At 36.2% G+C, this 23,506-nt stretch overlaps 2 protein-coding genes across 3 annotated transcripts; one reads left to right on the forward strand and one right to left on the reverse strand.

Moving 5' to 3' along the window:
• Nucleotides 1–83: 83 nt before the first annotated feature.
• ybey (ybeY metalloendoribonuclease) lies at nucleotides 84–3,487 on the forward strand. Its single transcript, XM_073845778.1, has 4 exons — nucleotides 84–529; nucleotides 1,538–1,669; nucleotides 1,752–1,820; nucleotides 3,355–3,487. The coding sequence occupies exons 1-4, from the start codon at nucleotides 320–322 to the stop codon at nucleotides 3,439–3,441; spliced, it is 498 nt and encodes a 165-aa protein (XP_073701879.1). The 5' UTR covers nucleotides 84–319; the 3' UTR covers nucleotides 3,442–3,487.
• A 1,175-nt stretch (nucleotides 3,488–4,662) lies between these two features.
• Nucleotides 4,663–23,390, reverse strand: usp37 (ubiquitin specific peptidase 37). 2 transcript variants are annotated; one of them, XM_073845776.1, is made up of 24 exons: nucleotides 23,263–23,390; nucleotides 22,066–22,320; nucleotides 20,521–20,686; nucleotides 20,325–20,419; nucleotides 20,131–20,246; nucleotides 19,897–19,974; nucleotides 18,571–18,659; nucleotides 18,395–18,488; nucleotides 17,902–18,057; nucleotides 17,428–17,559; nucleotides 17,169–17,292; nucleotides 16,612–16,817; nucleotides 16,400–16,517; nucleotides 15,946–16,025; nucleotides 15,684–15,848; nucleotides 15,561–15,608; nucleotides 15,359–15,476; nucleotides 14,913–15,129; nucleotides 14,672–14,832; nucleotides 7,463–7,523; nucleotides 7,268–7,383; nucleotides 7,122–7,191; nucleotides 6,891–7,029; nucleotides 4,663–4,802 (listed from the first exon to the last, which is right to left on the reverse strand). In XM_073845776.1, the coding sequence occupies exons 2-24, from the start codon at nucleotides 22,237–22,239 to the stop codon at nucleotides 4,721–4,723; spliced, it is 2,805 nt and encodes a 934-aa protein (XP_073701877.1). In that variant the 5' UTR covers nucleotides 22,240–22,320; nucleotides 23,263–23,390; the 3' UTR covers nucleotides 4,663–4,720. The 2 variants fall into 2 exon arrangements, with proteins under 2 accessions (XP_073701877.1, XP_073701878.1); XM_073845777.1 differs by having other exon boundaries at nucleotides 22,066–22,268; nucleotides 23,263–23,383.
• Between the last annotated feature and the right edge of the window lie 116 nt (nucleotides 23,391–23,506).

A 23,506-nucleotide genomic window follows, 5' to 3' on the forward strand; every position in this document is an offset into this window, starting at 1 on the left:
TGACATATTTTCCCACTTCCCGTCCACATGTATGAATGATAGATTGGCGCATGCGCACTTTCACTTTCCAAATCAATGAACAGGGCAAAGTCGGGACCATGCCAGTTTTGTTTAAATGATTATAATCTTGTTATATATTCACATAAATTTCCGTAATACGTATAGACGTTTTTGTCCTTTCCGTAGGCATCAAAGTAAACACGTTTATACGTTTTTATTTGAGTCAGTCACCTTGTGAAAGGTGACGAACGTAAAAAAAAAAACTCCGTAAGGTTGGGTTTTTTAGGTTATATTTATTGTATTTAATTAAATTTTCACTATGGGTGTAGTTCTGAGGAATCTGCAGAATGTGGTTCCCCTGAGACGATCCAAACTGCGCAAAGATGTGGAGATCCTGAGACACATATTCGGGGTCCAGAAGTTTGACATGGGCATCATTTGTGTGGACAACCGCAAGATTCAACGCATCAATCACATCTACAGAAAAAAGAACCAGTCCACAGATGTGCTGTCTTTCCCTTTCTATGAGGTACAGATGCTGTCATACTTGATTTTATGGCTATATAGTTTTTTCCTCAGTTGGAAAAGATACGTAGCTTTAATCTAATTAAACCTTTTAATTAAACCTGCATTTATTTGATCGAAAGTACAGCAAAAACAGTAAAATTCTGAAAAATTTTTTTACTATTTAAAATAACTTTTTAACGTTTTCTATTTGAATATATTTAAAATTTTTAATTTATTCCTCTGATTTAAAAGCTGATTTTTTTAGCATCATTACTCCAGTCACATGATCCTTCAGAAATCATTCTAATATTCTGATTTGCTGCTAAAAAAATAAATAAAATATTCTTGTTGAAAACAGCTGAATAGAATTTTTACAGCTTTCTTTGATGAACAAAGTTCAGAATAACATTTATCTGAAATAGCCATAAATGTCTTTATCATCACTTTATCAATTTACATCATCCTTGCTAAATAAAAGTATTAATTTCTATAACTTCATAAATTAACAAAATACTGACTCCAAGCTTTTGATTGGATACAAAAGCTTTTTCAGATAAATGCTTATCTTTGGATCTTTCTGTTCATGAAAGAATCCTGAAAAAAAGTACTAATCTGTTTTAAATACTGATGATAACAATAGAAGTGTTTCTTGAACAGCAAATCAGCATATTAGAATGATTTCTGAAGGATCATGTGACACTGAAGACTGGAGTAATGATGCTGAAAATGTATCTTTGATCACAGAAATAAATTACATTTTAAAATAGTCAGATATTATATTCAAAAGTTATTTTAAATAGTAAAAATATTCCAAAATGTTACTATTTTTGCTGTATTTTGGATCAAATAAATGCAGGCTTGGTGAGCAGAATAGACTCTTCCTACTGTTCAAAAACTTTTGACTGGTAGTGTATATATATAAACATTGGCCATTGATAGGTTGCTAGAGCAACCAAATTTTGGTGCCAGTTGAACCCATGTCTGAGCAGTTAAAGGAAATGTTTGCTAAAAATGTGTTTCATTTCCCAAGGATCTGAGGCCAGGCAAAGTCCCAAGTGCCCTCCAAAGAGACGAGTATAACTTAGGCGACATCTTCTTAGGTGTAGAGTATGTAATGCAACAGTGTAAAGAGACATCCCAGGATCTTCATGAAGCACTCACAGTAAGAAAGATGCATAATTTCATCATTTATACCTGTAGCCTTCATACAGATTGTTAAAACGGTTTTTGGTGGTGTTGCACAGGTGGTCACAGCTCATGGAATCTGCCACTTACTGGGATACAGACATGAAACTGAAGAGGAGTGGAATGAGGTGGGATATTTTTTATATTTACATTGCAATTTATAAGAGGGATGGCTGTAGCCGGTCACACTAATTACTGAAAAATCAGGGTTCCCACGCGTCCAGGAAAATTGATGACTAATTTTCCAGTCCTGGACAACACATGGAAAATGAGAGAAAATGTATCATGTATCTCTGAGGGGAACTCAGAAAAGCTTAGGTGGTATTTTCTTTTCATCTTGCCACTGTATTATCCATATTAAAGTTGTATTAAGGTGCAGTGCTGCTTTATTTACAGCGGTAACCAGGGAAACATTGTATCGCTGCTGTTCCATAAGCGCCACCTGCTGTCAGAGAGGGAAGTTAAATCCCTCAGACAACCAGCGTGCTGTTTTTTGTTTCCTGCTGATATATATTTTTTTTTATGTAGCATAATTTCACATAAAGTTAGACCATTCTGTTTTTGCTTCAGATTTTGAAATTCGATCAGAAACTGCTCATGTATATAGAACCGTACGGCTGGACAATATGGCCAAAATGTATATCATGATATATTTCCTGATTTTGGTCCATATATTTCCTATATCGATATGAACAATATTTAAAAAAAAGCCTCAGAATTACTGCCAAGAATGGCCACAACAGATGTACAAACTTCTGAAAAATGAATTAGCCAAATCTATAAAACCTCCTTCTATAAAACTATATAATATTTTAGAAAAAAAAAAAAAAAGGTACAAATAAATATTTTATTTTGCTATGGTACTGAAATCATTTGTTGCAATGTATAATTAGGAGCTCATATTAATGATTAATTATTACTGTAGGGCGTTCTCCTTGTCTTTTATTTCCACCATAATTAAAATAATCTTCTGGAAATGTCCTGAAAAAGTACTAGAAAAATGATCACCGAAAAAAAAAGAGTGGGAACCCTGAAAATATATAAATTGATCGTAGGGACAATTTAACAATTGTTTGCACAACGCGTCATCAATCAGCCACATTGACTGCACTAAACATAAACAATGCCAACTTGCATATTTTGCCAGTTATTGCTGCTGAAAATGGTCATGTTTTGGGCTGTACCAATTGGTGCTGTAGACTGCCAGAAGTAATGACAAATTAAGGAAAAGAGTCTGAGGAACAAAACTGAAACAGGATTTCCAGAGCAAGAATCTTAACATTTGTGTTTGTTCTTATAATTTCTGGTCAGGTAGGTGAAATATTAGGCTAACATCTTAATACTGTTCGTACACATCTTTACCAGCTATTAACTTTAGTTTGTCAAAATATTGTGCCCTTTCCTGCTTACAAAATCCTCCTCTATATGATTTTTTTACGTGGTTTAGACAGCATAAATTAGCGGAAAACATATTCAGTAGCACATTAACTGTGCAATCCATGCTGTTGTTTACAGAGTATCGCCAATATGGCCATGTATCCAGGTAACTGACCAAATTGTGACATATAGTAGCTGTATGTTTGTTTAAATTCATTCCTTTTCATTTTTAAGATGTTTAATTCAGAGTGTGAGTTTAATGTATTAAAAATATTTTTTTGACAGATGCAAGAAAAAGAAAGTTACATTCTCAGCGAGTTCAACAGGCTAACAGGCAGTCACCTTGAGCCACTCACGAAGAGATGCACATAGGACATCTGACAATTGCACACTGGACTGATTCTTGAAAGAAACTTTGCACTAATGAGAAGTCTGAACTACAACCAACCGAAACCACCTTTTTTTTCTAAATAAATTTTATTTAAAATGTGTTTAAGGAAGTCAAAGACTGAATACTAAGCAATTAAGTAGAGCTTATACCACTGTTTCAGAGAACACCATACACACAATGTCCAAACAAGTCCCACTCATCCATGAACCTACTCAAGAAGACCAGAACAGAAGACGTGAATAAAGTGGTTACCAAAGACATGAAAATGAGAATGACAGTACAGTACAAATCAGACAGTGAACAAGATCCTAAAATAAATAATATCAGCTGACTTCATCTGAAGCACCCGCATGGGATGCTTCCTATATATAGTAAAGATGTGAACTGTTTTTATTGGATGTCTTTCTAAAGAGAGACATTCTACACAATGGCTGTGCAACTTCACACTGTAAAGCTCTATAGAGAAGGAAAACGATTGTTTTACTAGGTCTGTAGGTGTTGGAGAGGCATAAAGAATCTTGAAATGAGATCTTTAAAAAAAAAGACAAGCTACATCAATACCACTGAGCTTGTTAGATTAACGTTTATAAAATAAGAATAAAACAACAAACAGTCATCAGTAAAGCCTTGAAAATAAATCAGTACTATTCCAAGTCTCTCTTCATCGCTATAAGTCATATAAAAGCCAACTGGCAAAAGCAAATATTGCACCACATTTTCAGCTGCATATCAAACAAGACAGACACCCCGTATTCCCCATTCCACCCAAACATTTACAAGAATAAATTTTTATATGCAATAGATCGGAAAGGAAATTTAAAATTTGCAAAGGGGGAAGGGGAAAAAAAATTAATAGAGAACAATCTCTTAGTATTTCTTAATGCATAAGTTTTCCAGAGAGTCTTTCCATAAAGGCAAACAAAATATTAAAAAAAAAAAACACCTTTTGAGAAACTCAAAATGCTTTCTATATTTATATATTTATTTTCTTTGCTTTTCCCCCATAAACATTTTGTACCTATGAGTTTCTAGAACATTTACCCATCTAACTGCAAGTCTACATTTGAAACGGCAACAGTATTTCACAGGGAGAAATGGGAAAAGTGAAAGAAATAGAAAAGTGCCCAAAGTAGGTGCATGTGTGTGTGGACGGTCTTCAGTAGTACTGATGAAGGGTGTCGCGTTTACCCTTGGCTCAGTTCAGCTGTTCATCAGCAGAAGGATCCACCCGGATGGGATGTTAAAAGCGTGAGAGGGCGTTTATAGCGGCTGCAGCACTGTGCGACCGGCATCGCTGTTCCCTCCTGCCTTCTCCAGCTCAGACAGCTCCTCAAACACATCTCTGAACACAAAGACAATAATATAGAAATGTAATGCATGTATGGGCCAGTCTACAGAATTGGTCCAAAGTCAGAGTTGAACAAAAAAAAGTATATGCAAACTGTATAATATCTAAGGTACACATTTCCAGTATTTGTGCAACATTATCATGTTGTATTTTTAGAAATTTGTCCTCTCCCCAAATTTATCACCACCGAAACAGTGTAATAATTTAATTAAAAGGGTTATATTGACAAAGGAGTAGTTCACTTTCAGAACAAAAATGTACAGATAAAGTACTCATCTACTCGTCAACCAAGATGTTTATGTCTTTCTTTCTTCAGTTGTAAAGAAATTATGTTTTTTGAGGAAAACATTTCAGGATTTCTCTTTATATAGTGGACTATGTTGCCCCCCCGAGTTTGAACTTCCAAAATGTAGTTTAAACACACCTTCAAATTGCTGCGAAAACATAGATGTAGGGTGATTTTGAAGTTAAAGACGAAAATGAGATGGGAGTTTTTCGACATACCCAAACTGTATTGACCTGGATCACACAGACTACACATGTGCACCGCAGAGACGAGACAAGCATTTGAAGTAAAGAAGTATATAAATTGACAATTTGTTTCGAAAATAACCGATTGTTTCGCTAGATAAGACCCTTTTTGCTCAGCTGGGACCGTTTAGAGCCCTTTGAAGCTGCATTTATACTGCATTTTGTAAGTTCAAACTCGAGGACACCATAGAAGTCCATTATATGGAGAGAAATCCTAAAATGTTTTCCTCAAACAATTTCTTTACGACTGAAGAAAGAAAGACATGAACATTTTGGATAACAAGGGGCTGAGTACATAACCTGTAAATTTTTGTTTTGGAAGTGAAGTAATTCTTTAGGATTTCGGTTACATCTCAACTGTAAATATGTAAATGTGTTTTTTTTATAAAAAAAAAAAAAAATAATAATAATAATAATAATAATAATAATAATTCCAGAGATAAATCAATAACAATTACATTTTTGAGGATATTTCAAGTGTAATTTGTGAGTTGTATTTTAAATACAATTTCACTTTGTTAAAAAGGTAAAAAGTTGATCATACTTATTTCAAAGTTAAGGATTCATTAGTTTGAATATACACTGAACCGAAAACTATCATAACATCTTAGCTGATAATTCAGTATACTTTATTTTTGACAAAACATCATGTTTCGGTAATGACTGCACATTTTGGTAGCGACTACATCACATTACAGAATTTTAACTTGCAAACTAAAACACTAAAACATAACATACAATAAAATTTACATAACTGTACTAAATCTTAGCTTATTTCCCCAAAATATGAGGATTGTGTGTTCCCTTGAAAAGATGTCAATTTTAGATACTTTTGAAGCTAGCTCAAAGACTCTAATCAGTACATGGTTAGCTAGCACAGTTCTGAACAGATGTACACATAAAAATTAAATGTTATAGAATAACTCTCAAAAAAAAAAAAGTGCTTAATTGTAGAAAAAGTGTGTTCGGTAGTGATGTTCCTTGAAATTTCACACAGATTTTCATACTTTTGAACACATTTACCTCAAAATGATGGAGCCTATCTATTTACCATGTGGCTATGAGAGAAAGGGACACATGAATCTTTACTGATCATAAATGTAGGGGTGTAGATAAAATCAGTCTCAGCCAATGCACTAAAACATACACTGTTTCAGTAGTAACATGAAAAATGTGGGACACATATTTTTACATAAAGTAAAAATACTAAAGTATTGTTTCATAATTTACAAAGAAAATATAAAATAAATATATTTAACATAACTTTAGGTGTTAGGGTTTGGGACAGCCACCTCCCAACTGAAAGTACCCAATAAATGATTTTATATATAGTAAACTTACTGATATTTTAAATATTTTTGTGGGTTTCAATAGATAAAAGGATCGTAGTAAACATCTACGATTTGAATTCTTAAATGCTTTTTAAATATGTTTTTTAGTTTGCACCAATTCTGTAGAATAGCCCACATACTATTTGTATTTATCCACATAAGAGTACATCCCTACTAAACAGCATGGCTCAATATGTGCATCACTAAACAAAAGACTTACTTGTGCATGTAGAAAAAGATGTATCCGCTCCTGTCACGATCTCTCTGAACAGTGGACTCCTGTGTGCGGGAGACGTCCAGATCATTGTACGTGAGCCAGGACTGTTTCTTCATATCATAAACATCACTAATGTAATGCCCTGCAGGAAGAAAGAGACGAAAAGGAGCTGATGAAACTTACTGTACTCAGTCTGCAATGTAAAAACACCATGAAGCTAAAAGATGTCAATACCTGATGATGAACTGCTGCCGATGTGACTGACCACACTGATGAGTCTGAAAGAGTTCGGAAGCTCTCCAGTCTAGAGAACAAATCATTACAAGATCAGTACAACTATGGACTGAAAACTGGCACTTCTTTAACCGTGTCAGACTCACCTCAGCATTCTTCTTGAGCTCTTCAGCTTCAGCCTCACTGTACTCCATATCCAGACCATCCTCATTCCCCGAGTCGTCATCAGAGCATAGTAGCTCAGGCAAAGAGTTATTAAACTCTACAACAACACCAACATTCGTGTTAAGAACAAAGCTAGTGTGACACAGAACACAATGTTCTGGGTGTGTCATACTGACCTTGCAGGCTGAGCTCAGTGGCTCTTTTCAGATCATCATCTTCCCTCATCTCTCTCGCCTCCTGTGCAATTAACAGATCATATTCATTGTACAACAATCATTATCATCATAAGCCAAGCTGTGCTCACATAATGAACACCACTGGATAAGTACAGCAGCTTAAGAAGATTGGTGATTCTGAATATTATGTCCAAGCCACTTTTGAACTTAAAATCAAAAGAGACCAAATAAATATTCTTTTTTTGGCACAGTAGCACATCCTTTTTATCCAAGTCTCATGAACAACGCATCCAGATGTTTTACTTAAGATATTTTGAAATTACCATTATTCTTAAAGGTCATTCCCATAAATGAAATATATATATATATATATATATATAAAAATAATCCTCCAACAAATATACTCCAAGATTTTAAAACGGTCCTTAAACTGTTCATTTTCATAAGACAATTTTCTTTGACTTTAGGATGAAATATGACCTGGACACATTATTAGCCCCTTTCACACAGCAATACCAGTAAATTGCCACAAAATTACCAAAACATCTGTTCACACAGGCAATTATGTTTTGTCTTCTTACCGGTAGGGGTGTAACGATATTACAAACTGAACCGAAATATCGCGATACACCAACCACAATACGCATCGCGAAACTCGTGGCGTACCGCGGTATTCTCACGCCCCCTGCTGCCCATTGTTGAGGTTGACGTCACTTGTCTCTAACTAATTTAACCAATTTAAACATCTTTATTTTATCACATTTGATTAAATTGTATTAGTAATAATGAGCTTTTGTTCTAAATTTTGTTCTAAATATTATATTCTAAAGTTCGTATTTTCCAAGTGCATGTCATGTGACTTGAGTGAGCGATCACACTCTGTTACTACTCAGGGCTCGACATTAACGCTTGTCCGCGACAAGTGGATTTTGTGAAAGGGACTCAAGTGAAAGAGGATTTTACTTGCCCGACCGGACATCAATTACAAACAATAACTAGCGCAGCAACGAAACTTTGGTGAGCATAATTCTGATTTTATTACTTAAGATGACTGAAAACGGACAGTATCAAGTATCAAGCTCGTGCAGGCTATCTGACTCACGGAAAATCAACACTAATAGGCGCAACAGCACACACAAAGAAACAAACATGAACAGGCATACTGTGATAGAAAAGCACCATTACGATTGCAAACGTGACATTGATTTTATACAACAGTAGTTCAATAAACTAGTAGTTTATATTAACTGACAGTTAAATGTCAATTTCACTGCAGGCTCGGTTTTTCCTGTGCAATGGAAAGATGGAGTTTGTTGATACGGATTTAATTTGTGCAACCATACAGAGTCTAATTATACTAATTTGATGTATTGATAAAATTTTAGAATTTGATGTGAATGACACACAGTTAGTAAGTTTAGGAAAATAAAGTTAAAAGTGTCCTAGAAATCAATTTAAGGCAAATATCACAAATATTCAGATTAAAGAAAGACCTTATAGAGCAGTGATGAGACTATTGCTTCAGAATGGATTAATTTACAGCAAAAAAGGGCTTTTTTTTTTTTGCCCCGGACAAGTAAATTTTTCACTCGGACAAGTGAATGTCTAATTTACTTGCACATTTCAAAGCTTAATGTCAAGCCCTGTAAATGCTACCTTGGAGTCCCAGCAACATCTGTGCCCAGTGAGAGGGTGTTCTCTACAGCGGGGGACATTGTTACAGCACAGAGATCAAGCCTCTCACCTGAGAATGTGGACATTATGGTGTTTTTGAAGAAGAACTTAAAACTTAATTGAATATTCCAAATGTCCTTAGAGAGGATAAGCCCGTTTATCTTTCAGTAGTCTACACTGCAGTTATTTTTAATTTTAGTTTACTTAGTTAAGATGGCTGCACTAAAGAGGATTGTTTTTTTCTGACTAGTCTATATTGGAGGTATTTAATTTTTGTTGTTTACTCAGGTATTCTGACTGTACTAAAAAATGTAATGGCAAAGTTAATAAAGAAAAAGTTTAGCTGTTCTTGTTAAGTGAATCTATTATTCCTTAGCATTGCTGTTAAGATGACATCAACCCTAACCCCACAGCAAACAGAAACCGAACCGAACCGTGGCTCCAAAACCGTGAACCGAACCGCCTTATCGTTACACCCCTACTTACCGGTAAAGTGCCTTTCACACATCAGTTTCAAAACACCGGTAAATTCTGTGATACTAATTGGAAATAACTAGGGATGCACCGAATATTCGGCCATCGGCTGAAAGACTTTTATCACCGAAACAACACGGCCGAACCAGCATGTTGACGCAAACAGAAACCGCGGCCTGCACGTGCTTGTCTGAAGCAACACGTATGCGGTGTGGACGTATTTCAGTATATCTGAGAGAAGACCCACGGATAGCGATTTGCAAAACTTGTAATGCCGAAATTTCAAGAGGGGGTGTGTCTGCAGTCGTGCGTGCAGCCAGTGATGAGAGCAGAGATCGGCGCATTGCGCGCAGACAGATGTAGCTTTCTGTGAGTGAAAAACAATGGCTTTATGTTGGTGTTATATCGCAATATTTTAAAGATATGTCTATATACTGCATTTTTATAAATATTTATGTTTTAAACCATGGAGGTGAGCCAATGGATATCACACAAGCAACGTGAAAGCTGCGCAATATGTGAAAGCGAAAGTAAAAACTGACAGTTCTTTCAGCATCTGATGTGCTTTCTCTCAGAGACAATGAGAGACGATTATACTTCATATGCTGATATTAATTTAGCCCCCTAATATTTTTCTTGTGCCCTGAACATGGTGGGAAAAAAATAAAAAGAAACGTATTTTGTATAAGGTTTGTTTTTGAAAGTCGGTTCTTGAAATAAAGCTCTTAATTTTCATTGATGACTGCAGTGTTATTAGGGGTTAAGAAAGTCTTAATTATGATTTCAGGTGGTCTTAAATGTGGGGACTGAAAGACAAGAATTGCGATGAAACTTCAAAAAGCTATCCATTTAATAAATATGAGCGCTGCACGTTTCAAAGTCATTTGCTGCACTGCTTGGTGTACCATTCTGATAGCGCCTCCTGCTGGAAGAGAAAAACACGTAGAGTTGGAAATGTAAAATGATGGATCCATAAGATAATGTTTTAAAAATTTAAACAATTTAAACAAAGGCTGTAAAATATATGCATGTTATTTAAGTAATATAATACTTGATTGATAATTGTTTAAATTAATATAATTGATTTATTCTTTATAACTTTAATATTAATTTATGCAATTGCAATGCCTTGATTTTAGTAAGATTAGTACACAATCATAGTTATAAATTCAATGGTACTAATAATTGGCATAATTTCGTTTCGGTTTTCGGCCTTGGTTTCCTCTTTTTCGGTTTTGGCCAAGAATTTTCATTTCGGTGCATCCCTAGAAATAACCTCTTAACAGCTGCGCCTCCCAGTGTTGTTTGTGTAAACATGGAGGGGAAAACGTGGTCAGTGTTTTTGTTGACACTTTTATTTTTGTCACACATTCACATTCATGCAGATGATTTTGGCACAGAAGCCGAATTACACAGCGTAGAGTAAATGAGTCATCTGCATCATAACTGAACCACGAGTAGGCATCTTACGTCAGCGTGTTCTGAACTCCTATGCGTAGGGCAGTTCAATTAATCGAATTTTGGTTTCGATTTCTCCTTCAAACGATCATGAAAATGCAGTAATCGAAATGAGACGATTATTGCGCCCCATTCCGCCCCCTTTCCACTGGTGCGCTTTCGCTCCTCCATAAAAGCCTGATTTCACATGCAAATCAGCTAAATCATGTAACGTGACTTTCATAAAACGGGACGTGCTTGATTTATGTTTCTTCGATGTTGTGTTTTTAATAGCGCATAAGAAAACTTGCGCTGTTCTGTGTATGCGCTCAGAGACGGAGCAGAACACGGACATTTAAAGTTATCTTTTAGCTCAGGGTGCGCCTAAATGCTCAAATACACGCAACAACATTTCAAAATGAGGCACTTGGTGAATATTCATGTAAACTGACAAGAGTTATGTCTTAAATGACCATAAACAGTTGAGAATGAAAATGTGTGCAGCAGTATATTGGACCCGTGTGGTTAAAGCGGCAACACATAATATTCCTTCTGCCGTCTCTGTGCCTAATATGAATAAAATGTAAAAATACAAAGAGAAAAATCACTCACTGCTCTTGAATGAAGGACGTTTGTAGTTTTAATAAGAAACAAAGCATGTTTAACTATTACAGTGAAGACCCCATTTTATTTACATTCAAATAATTACATAAAATTTCTGTAGTATTTTTAGACTACTTTAGATTTGCATACAAATATTCAGTATTTTTTTTTTAAAGCAATCTTTTTTCTCCCTGTATTGCTACCTTTAAATTAATCACTATATAGAGTTTTGGACCCTGTCATAATCGTTTAAATAATCGTGATTACAATATTGACCAAAATAATAGTGATTATGATTTTTGCCAAAATCGAGCAGCCCTACCTATGCGCTCATACCGGTAATCGCGGTTTGAGTATGAGTACATACAGAGCACATTACTGGCAATGTTACAACTTCTCATACTGGTAAACTGCCAGGACGAATTTACTGGTATTTTTGAAAATGTTATGTAAAAAGATAATTTACTATTAAAGACTATGCGTGAAAGGGGCTATTGACAGGTTTAATGAGATTCAACCAAAAATAAACTGGAATAAAAAAAAAAAAAAAAAAAAAAAAGTATTTATTTTCTTATAGTAAGTTAAGGGATGATTCTTTACTAAATAATGTGATGCATAATGATTTAGATGTGATTCAGTTCATCAGCACATTCTAAAAACATCATGACACAAATGTGACCCTGGACCACAAAACCAGTCTTAAAGGAACACTCCACTTTTTTTGGAAATAGGCTCATTCTCCAACCCCCCACCCCCCCGAGTTAATAAGTTGAGTTTTACCATTTTGAAATCCATTCGGCTGTTTTCCTGTTCTGGCGATATCACTTTTAGCATAGATCATTGAATCCTATTAGACCAATAGCATCGCGTTCAAAAATAACCAATGAGTTTCGGTATTGGTCCCATTTAAAACTTGACTCTTCTGTAGTTATATTGTGTACTAAGACCGGCAGAAAATGTAAAGATGCGATTTTCTAGGCTGATAAGATTAGGAACTACATTCCCATTCCGGCGTAATAGTCAAGGAAGTTTGCTGCCGTAATTTGGACGCAGCAGGCACAGTAATATCATACCGAAACTCATTGGTTATTTTTGAACGTGATGCTATTGGTCTAATAGGATTCAATGATCTATGCTAAGCTATGCTACAAGTGATGTCACCAGAACAGGAGAACGACTGAATGGATTTAAAAACGGTAAAAATCAACTTATTAACTCGGGGGGAGTTGGAGAATTAGCCTATTTCCAAAAAAAGTGGAGTGTTCCTTTAAGTAGCACAGGTATATTTGTAGAAATAACTAAAAATACATTATATGGGTCAAAATTATAGATTTTGACCCATATAATATCATATCATTAGGATATTAAATAAAGATCATGTTCCATGAAGATATTTTGTAAATTTCCTACCATAAATATCAAAACTTAATTTTTGATTAGTAATATGCATTGCTAATAAGGCGATTATCTCAAATATTTAGTTGTTTTTTTTTGCACCCTCAAATTTCAGATTTTCAAATAGTTGCATAGTAGCCAAATATCCTAACAAACCATACATCAAATGGGAAGCTTATTTCCAAAAATTGACCCTTATGTCCAAAAATTGTCCACTATGACTGGTTTTGTGGTCCAGGGTCACAAATGTAATTTGAGGGAGAATGTAGACTGACAAAAATACACAGAATCAAGAATTGTAATATTGAAGCAGACAAAAGTATTACAGGGCTCCAGATTGACATTTGAGAGCAGTGGCACCAAGTTGTACAGATGGTGATGGCAGGAGCAGATTTGGTAGCACTGGAGAGTGGTGTGTGGGAGTATTAAAAATATAGATAACTTATGTAAAACAATAGTAATTTTATGATTAAGTGCAGTTACTAATATTATGTGTTTATTTAATGTTTATACTAGGGCTGCTGGATTATGGCAAAAATCATAATTATTTTGCTCAATATTGTAATCACAATTATTTAATACGATTATGACTGGGCCCGGAACTTTATATGGTTAATTTAAATATAGCAATACAATAGAAAAAATGTAATTATTTTTTTCAATGTAATTAATTGAATGTAAAATAAACCAGCATAGTCTTCACCGTAAGAATTAAACATGCTACAAAAACTACAAAAGTCCCTGTGTCAAGTCCAGTGAGTGATTTTGTCTCTTTGTGCTTAATGTTAATCAAACAACAAAAGACAGACGGCAGAAGGAATATTACTTTTGGTCGCTTTAAGAGCTGCACAAATCCAACATACTGTTACACACGTATTTTCATTCTGAACTGTTTACGTTTAACACATTCTTTAAATGCCACATTTTGACATATTTGCATGTATTTGACCGTTCACGCATCTTAAGCTAAATGTTCACTTTACTTGTCCGTGTTATGTTCCATCTTTGAACACATACACAGAACAGCGCAAATTCTCTTTCGTGCTTTTAAAAACACATCAATTAAACATTAATAAATCAAACACGCCCCATTTATGCAAGTCACGTTACATGATTTTACTGATTTGCATGTGAAATTGGGCTTTTAAGGAGGAGAGAAAGCGTTTTTTGCATTGTCAACCATTTGAAGCCGAAATCAAAACTGATTTTTGATTTATTGCACAGCCCTAGTTTATACAGATGTGCCAGTAAAGCACTAAGCTTGATTTGGGGAGCATACAAAATTTACTTTTATTAACAGTAACGTGCAAAATGTATATATTCTTTTTTAAAAGGTACCATTATTCTTCTATAGAACTGACCAGCTTCATTGATTGAGTGATTAACAGCCCACGCTTTGCAGCTTAAGCATAAAGTGGTTTTGTTTAGTTTCCCATATGCAACAGAAATGGCAGTGCGCTTATGAGTTGAACGACATTCTCATAAAAGACTGCATGTTGCATCGGCCGAAAAAAAATAATGGTTGCAGTCTGGATCCCTGTATTATGATGATTATTTTATTAAATTCATAATATAGAGAAATTTATGTAATAGTAGTGAGAGGAAGTTGTGTATCATGGTCCTTACATGTTCCTGTAGGCTCTGTGCGAGGGCCTGCTGCAGCTCCAGTTCCTCTCTCTCCTGGTCTAAACTGTACTGCTGCACCCAGTCCAGCTCTCCCTGCACACCTTCAGGTGTCTGGTTCTCCTTATTCTCATCCATGGTCAGATCTAGAGACTCCAGAGCATCTAGACACAAACCAGACAAACAAACAACTCTAGACACTGTCAGAAATATAATTATCAAATCTAGTCGACACTCTAGATACCTGCAGGCTGTTTCTCTCCATCCAGCAGCTCTAAATGATGAGTCAAGTCCTGCCCATCAGCATCTCCAAACCCTGTGTCTGGGCTGCTGGTTGGCTCATCATCAGGGCATCCAGACAAACTAGTATCATGCCTACTCAATTCCAGCACAGCTGCTAGCATCTCATCATCATTGATGGCGTTAAACTCAGAGTGCTCGACCTGTGCATTGTGCTGCACCTGAGGACAAAAAAAAAAAAATAAGTTGGTCAGATACACTGGCAAATAGTTAAATACATACACTCCACATTTAAAAGTTTGAGAGCAGTTAGTCGTGTGTGTGTGTGTGAGAGAGAGAAAGGAACGAATACTTTAATTTAGAAAAGATGCATTAAATTATGAGTGACAGAATTTACAAATAAATGGTGAAAAATACTATCAGTTGTAAAGACACAGCTATTCTTCTTACCTCTTCCGTCCTGTCATCTTCTGAATGATGTTTGCGACCGACTTTTCTGACGAGCTCCTCCTCACTATCAGAGTCACACAACATACTGCCCGAGCTCTCTGGCTTTTGAGAACCTTTCCTGTAAACCAACAATTTTAAACACTTGAGTATGAATCAAGACCTAAAACTCTTAGTGTCAATATCATCAGAGGGCCGCTCTCACCGTAGTGTTGAAGAGTTGACGGACTGTGACAATTTCAGTGTCCTTGAGCTGAGATAAAAACAGCTATTAGTGAGTGTGAAGGGTGCTACACTAAATAACAGAAAGTGGTAAAGTGAGTCTTACATGGCCGTCTGTGCGTTCCAGCCAAGGCTGAGAGGGGGGCGTGTGGCGTCTGTGCAGTGTGAGAGCAGCGTGAGATATTTGGGGATCAGGACTTGTTGGCCAAGCTTGCTGTTTAATGACAGCTGACTGTTGTAGCTGTAGCGTTTAAGGTGAAGAATCAGGACCCTGCACAGAGAGAGAGAGAGAGAGTCATTCAAATGTTTACTGAATTGACCACAAATTAATCTACAAAACAACCTAAAGTGTGTTTGTTCATTCCAACCTGGGAAGCCTGCTAAATTTGTGTGAGACAGTCGCTGCTTTTCCACTGCATTTTTCACAGGAATACTCAATCTCCTCCATCTAGAAACACAAAGTCAACAAGTAATGAAAACTGAAGTAACACTGTGAAATTAAACTCCTCAAATTAATTAATCCCCTCAATCTCACTAGGTCACAAGGGGCTAAAAACATTCAGTAGATTTGATGATAAGTGTTAAAAGAACTAGAGTGGTTTCAAGTCACAATGTTCAGTTTAAAAAACAATTCTATTGAAATATTAAATACACTTAAAAAAAGTTGCAATGACAGCATGCAAATGTTCATGGTGCTCTGAACTAAAGCAGTAACACCCATTTATTAAATTAAAATGTTTATCACTGAACATTTTGGTATGAACAGGACTTCAGTGTTTTGATCATACAAATTTTACTGCCAGTATGATTGTAGAGTCTCACCCTGAAAAAGAGATCTAGAGAATCCTGTATGGATCTAAGAGGGAGTGTTTTTTTCCTGCGCGGCAGGTCGATGGACAGGTCATTGAACTGTTCACGCTTCATCACCACCTCTCCACAGCTGTTCAACAGAGGAAGAGAGGACTGGGTTAGTATGTCAAGCAACATGTAGTTATTACAGAACATATTAAAAATAATGACAACACACATCTCACCTTTTACATGTTATGGTGTGCTGCACTTCAAACTCCATGTTGACTGTAACCGGGCAGGTGTAAATGCGTGAAGTGTCCACCTCGTCTGCTAAACGTGCACTCTGAGGCTCCTCCCAGGCCAAGGGCTCGTTCTTCCAGCTTTTGTTGATCTTCTCCACGTCCTCCTTTAGCTGGTCCAAACACTGGCTCAGGAACTCATGGGCATCCTGGACACAAACATCTGATTGGCACTTGCACAATACAAACACAATGACAGTAAAGCCTTATTCACAGCAAGAACAACTGAGTTAACTATATTAGCATCCATACCAACAAAATACAATTGTTAATGTAGTTCTGTCATCCGTCACTTTAAATGCTCAAGCTCTTTAAAGGCTAGATTCTGATTGGCTGCCAATGTTTTGTTGCTCCTAAAGTGATTCCAACAAAATCACTCCTGTGTTATGTTATAGTAAAGAAATTTAAAACGATTATTAAAAAATTTGAGTTATCATTGGTGTGAACTGGCCTCAAGTGAGATGCATCTGCATTAGAAATAAAGATGTTACATGTCTTACATTCTGCATGTAACCAGAGAAACGCTCAGCTGTTGAGGAAATAGCATTCTTCACTCGCCGCAAAAGATCTTTCTTCACTTCTGGAGGGGAAACGTCTTTCTTAGCCAGCAGATGAGCAAAGCGCCTTCATATAGAAACAAAAACAAAACATTAACCGGCTTGTGAGTGGATAAACAACGTTTTGTTTTTTTAATGAATGTTTAGAATAGTCCAAAAAGCACCCAATTTAGAGGGGGAGAAAAAAACATTATGACCATACCTCAGAAGAGCATTTACGGGGACCCTCTTCCATGGAATGCCCTGCTTCAACAGGTCATTTGAAAATGAGGGCAGGCTGAAAAGTGACTGGAGTATGGCGTTCATGTAACAGGTGTTCCCAAGATTGGAAAATCTAATGGACGAACAAATGTAAAGCAGTTTTTAATATGGCAATATAATAGTAAAAAAAACTACTACTATTTAAACTATATATAAAAAAGAAAATGTAAAGTGTACAGTAGAATGTACTTCCCAGCAATAATATATGAAAACAAAGCAATAAAGTAGCAAAAATTGTCAATTTATTGATGACTTTGTAAAAGATTAATAAAACTGCTAATTCTAAGCTTTAATTTGATTACAACTATTTTTAAATTGCTATTATATCATAAAAGGAACTAAAAATAAAACACAATTTGGGGGAAGAAATAAAACATTTCCTAGAGCCCTATGTTACCGAGCTTTAAACACTCACCCTTGTAGTGGAGGTTGAGGTTGAGCTAACGCGGATGGTCTTGGTTTGTTCCAGCCACCGTAGTCCAAAGTTGGGCGCACCTTTTTAAAGGGAGTTGAGTGATTGGGTAACATTAGGCTTCTTTTAGCAGAGGGACACTGGCCTGTACTGCTGGGCCTGTAAAGGGGAGGAAAAAAAAAAAGAACCACATCAAAACACACTTGTGGTTTAGTAACCGCTCTGGTGAATTCATCACAGGATTTAATAAACTGATAAATATGGCTCATAATAACCGGACTACATTAGTCACACTGCATGTTTGTGCATCAACTAAAGACAATGCACTTTTTGTGCTAGCATTATTTAACGTAAGAGTCATTTTATCACATTCAGATTACATTATTGCTGTGGTATTGTAAATTCAATAGCACCATCACAGAACTGCAGGAAACACCGGTTTCGAAAGCACAGCCTGTTGACAACGAGTAACAACACTGAGTCAGAGGCTCTTTACCTGTCCAAATATGAATGGGTTTGTGAGTAATCTTTAGTTCCAGTTCTGCTTCCATAAAAGGATGTTGGCTGGAGAGGGGCAGGTGTGTGTGGAGCTAAGGAAATAAGGCAATAAGCAAATGTAATAAAGCCAAAAGGGAAGCTGCCACAGTAGATAAAATGTGAATGGGCACTAACCGGTTGTTCTGTTCTCCTCTGACTGCTTGAGCTTCTCTTTGCAGCTGAGCAGAAACTTTCTGGATGCGTCTGTGATGGCCTTATTGTTGCTATAAAAAAAAAAAAAGGCAAAATAAGAGAAAGTCTCTTCTCATTTAAGTATATTAAATTCAAACGTTTAGGACATTTGAGATATTTAAAATATGACCCATGTTGGCAAAATAAATCTGAATGTGCACAGGCTAATTTTAAGCTACAGACCCCCAAAAAAAGTGGAAAAATACAATTGTGAATTTGAGGTTTTCACAAAAATTACATCTTTAAGCCCTTGTCCAGTAATCCCAAGGAGACAAACAGTAATTAGACTTACTAATGAATCACGCACATAAAGGTGCTTCTGCCAGCACAATACTGATACATTCACATACTGTATACACAGAATTACAGTATTTAAGTAGGCTATTCATGCAAATATAATCAGTTACGTCTTAAGTAAACATTTGGGAAACCACTGGGGGAAAAAAAATCTGATGTGTAACATTAAATTACATCCATGTAGTATAGTAGATCTTCAAATATAGGCCATCTGTCTCTGTTAATTTAACAATAAAAGAATGCTGCTCTCGATTAAACTGCTTTTGTAGTTTTAACACACTGAAGTGCTCTTTACATTTGATTATTTGTTTTTCTTACTTAAATGCTTTTGTTTGGATGTAAAATTACAGTGCACTATTTGTTTGTTTCTTATATTTGTTCTACTGTGGTTTTTTGCATCTGTTCTTTTTAATAAAGATAAAATAAAAACTGGCTATATTGTGATTTTAATACAGTAATTAACATTAAAAAGGAAGTGGAGAAAACAATACAACTATTTCGTTTCAGAAAACTTTAACTTGATTTTTCTCAGAACTGACTTTGCTGACTTCAAATGGGTGTAAGCTCAGTCGTTTTTCATCCGATTGCAACAAATGATACAACATTTTGAAGGTCTTTTATTGAATACAGGTCAAATACGTTCTTAAAAATATAGTACATTAAAAACTGAATCTTCAGCATCATTAACCCAATCTTCGGTGTCACATGATCTTTCAGAAATCATTGTAATAAGCTGATTTGATGCTCAGAAAACGTATTTATGATTATTTTTTTTTTAAATATTCAAATTTTTCAGGAGTCTTTTATGAAAACAAAGTCCAAAAGAACATTTATTTTTTGTAATAACGCATTCTGTAACTTTTAATTTATTCCATCCTTTCTAAATGTAACTTAACTTCTTTAAAACTCACCCCAAACTTTTGAACATTAGAGTATGAAAATGAATCTGCATTCAGATGAAGTCTTGTTTACCTAGAAGAGTCGTTCTCTTTGGGGTAGTCCTCTGTCATGTCACCATCAGAGTTCATCAGCCTTTTCCTCTTCTCACTCCTACAGGGCAAAAACATTTTTAGCTGTGGTCAGGGAAACCATTATTAAATTAACCTGGGATAACACGTGAGCAAACAACTGAGCAAAAAGTGCGCACACTTTCTAGAGACACTGTACCCATATCTAAAGTGTCATTGCTAGGGCAAATTTGCACACCTGATTTCAGAGAGCCCATTGCGGCCAGGTGTGGAAGTTACCCGGCTGGGGCTCCCGAGAGGCTTTCGTGGTGTGCTGTCCTCTCTACTGTCGAGACTTGGACGTCTTGGAGTGGTCTAAAAAGAAACAGTAGGTGAGTTATATAATATTTAGAAAGGAATCCATGAGCATTTCAGTGTTTGTGATGCTGCTACCTGTTTATCTGATGGAGAAAGACCAGAGTCGTTCTGGGCTGCACGATTCCCAAGAACTAATCCAAAACTAGCACTCCCCTGGTTTGTCTTTAAAACTAAAGTTTGAAAAAATGACAAACAAAACATAACATTACTTGAACAAGAATGAACAGTGGTGTAAAAGCTACAAAACAAGCTTAAAAAAAAAAAAACATACCTGCGGGTTTTCCAAGCCTCACCATTTCAAGGTATTCCTTCATTTTTTTGGCAACCAAAATGGACAGTTTGTCCATCATGACAACACTGGAGTCTTTCAGAGTCAAAGTCACACGGTTTGGGCCATGCGTTTGATACCACGAAACCTGCTTAACGTTGTGATTCAGCTGCAATAAAACAGAAGAGACTTCTTAAAAAAACATTACAAATCTTACTGTTCAGAAACTTTTGACTGGTAGTGTATTATCAGTACTTCAAGAGGAACAAATTAAGCAAAGAAATGAGACAAAACATGTTAAAACATTAAATATGAGCCATCGGGCTGTTCAAGAAAGTTTGTTCATCTCTCAATCATCTTACAGACATTATTGTGAGATATATAGTGACAGCTAATATTTAAAAGAATTTTATGCAAGTAATCTGCTAAACAGTTTTAAAGACCTCATTGATTTACATTACAAACTATCAGAATTTATTATTTTTTGCCGTATATCAACAACTGCATGTTTCTGCTCAGTCTGGGCCTCTGAAAATAGTTTTTTTTTTAAGCTCCATATTCCCATTATATCATACTATGTGAAATATAAAATTCTCTAAATGATCCCAGCCGAGGAGGAAGGGTCTTATCTAGCAAAACGATCGGTTATTTTCTAAACAAATTGACAATTTATATACTTTTTAACCTCAAATGCTCATCTAGTCTCTGCGCAGCGAGTGTCTAGTCAGTATATTCTGGTTCAATGCAGTTAGGGTATGTCGAAAAACTCCCATCTCGTTTATGTCTTCAACATCAAAATCATCCTACAATGCTGTTTTTACCTTTTTTGTAAAGGCTGTTTGAGTTTCTTTGTATGTTCACTTTGTAAACACTGTGTCAGTACTTTTGCAGCTATCTAAGGCGATTTTGAAGTTAGGGAAGAAAACGAGATGGGAGTTTTTCGACATACCCTAACTGTATTGACCCAGATCACACAGACTGCGCATGCGCTTCACAAAGACGAGACGAGCATTTGCGGTTAAAAAAAGTATGTAAATTGTCAATTTGTTTTGAAAATAACTGATTGTTTCACCAGATAAGACCCTTATTCCTCGGCTGGGATCATTTCTTTACGACTGAGGAAAGACGACATGAACATCTTGGATGACAAGGGGGGTGAGTACATTATCTGTACATTGTTATGAAAGTAAACTACTCCTTTAAACATCAGCATACTTTGTAATGACATATCATATGTGACCCTGGACACAAAACCAGTCATAAGTAGCACTGGTATATTTGTAGCAATAGCCAACAATACATTATATAAGTCAAAATTATACTTTTCTTTTATGCCAAAAATAATTAGGATATTAAGACCATGTTCCATTTTGTACATTTCCTACCATAAATATTACAAAACTTACTTTTTGATTAGTAATATGCATTGTTTATTTATTATTATTATTTATTCAGCTTTCAGATGATGATGATGACCCTTATGACTGGTTTTGTGGTCTGGGGTCACATATCAGACTTTCAAAAGTGAGTGAAAAGACAGTTCCATACCTGAAACATTCTCGGCATACCGCCGCTGTTGAACTTAACTACCAGGTTAATTTTGTTATCCCTCTCGTGGATTTCAAAGATTCCCTCTTTCCACTTGGTGGTCCCCAGCTCCCCACATCTGATGCGGATGCGGACAGCGCCACCGCTGGTCAGCTTGGGCACTGCGACGGCCATGAGTGCAAGAGGCGCTCAAAACTCCGGCTCTGGACACAATCGAGGGCGAACAGATGCGACCAGTGATCTACAACAAAAGCCCTGACAAAAGACGAGAGACAATGTCCAACGTGAAACAGCTTGAGACGCAGAAACGCAAAACACTACCACCTACGATCCATATGATCTATATGATCTATACAACCACTGATCTATATAATTCTCTATTATAGATCAGTGGTGGCAACGCATATCGATGTAAACAGACGTTTTAAAAAAAACTGAGAACTGAATGAACTCAACGAGAAAAAAAACAACAACCCACGTGTCGGCAACGAATTTAACTCACTAATAATAAACCATAGTGAATCTTATAACGCGTAAATGACATTTAACAACATCTCTGTGATAATGCCCACAGTAATTAAACTATCAACGACAACTAACGTTAACGTTAAATCACAACATTAAGCAAAGCGCTCAAATCTACATTAAACAGTTGACGTTACATTTCTCATATGCATATCTTAGCAAATAGTTCGCGTTATATAAAACTAAACCATCACATAGCTGTTGCTTTAAACGCATTGAGCTCAAGTATAACAAACTTCTAACATTTGAAAGTGAACTATTTTAAGTCATGCATCGAAGACTCTCCCTCATAAGATTTAATCACAAAGAGCCTTTAGTTCCGCGTGTTTAGAGCAGTTCCAGTGAGTAAAGATAAAAGTAAACAAACACACCAGGTCAAGACATTACGCGCGCTTTAAATGAACCAACTTGACTAGCTTCCCTAGAGACCCCACACTTCGTGTATTCACCTTCCCGCCTTAAAACAAAGTAACACTCGCGTGTTTCGCTGAAACGACTCTTTATAGCGCAGTATCCTCACACTCCTCGGTGAAATAATAACAGACGCATCATCCACACGCAGCTAATTAACTAGCATTAGCAGCCCAGGCCGTATGACAGGCTTGGCTCCGCTAACTGACCATTCTGATAAAAACGCGGGCGAATTTGGTTCATAAACCACGTCTCGTTTACCTGCTGGAGGGTAATTCCTTGAAGAAAGCGCTGGAGAATGAATATATCCGCTCAATGTGGCGCACTGTCAGTGTGTGAGTTTTGCCGGCTATGATGTTATCTGCGCTCGCGTCCCACGAGCAGCCGATGATGGCGGGAATGTGAAAATTTAGAGCGGAAATGGGAGGTGAGAAGAGGCGGGTAAACCCTCGCGAGATTTCGGAGTTGCCTTCGTTGGCGCTTTTGGATTTCTTGTCAGTTTATT

The sequence above is a fragment of the Garra rufa genome, chromosome 8 (genome assembly GCF_049309525.1).
Source record: "Garra rufa chromosome 8, GarRuf1.0, whole genome shotgun sequence".
In the NCBI taxonomy this organism is placed as follows: Eukaryota; Metazoa; Chordata; class Actinopteri; order Cypriniformes; family Cyprinidae; genus Garra; species Garra rufa.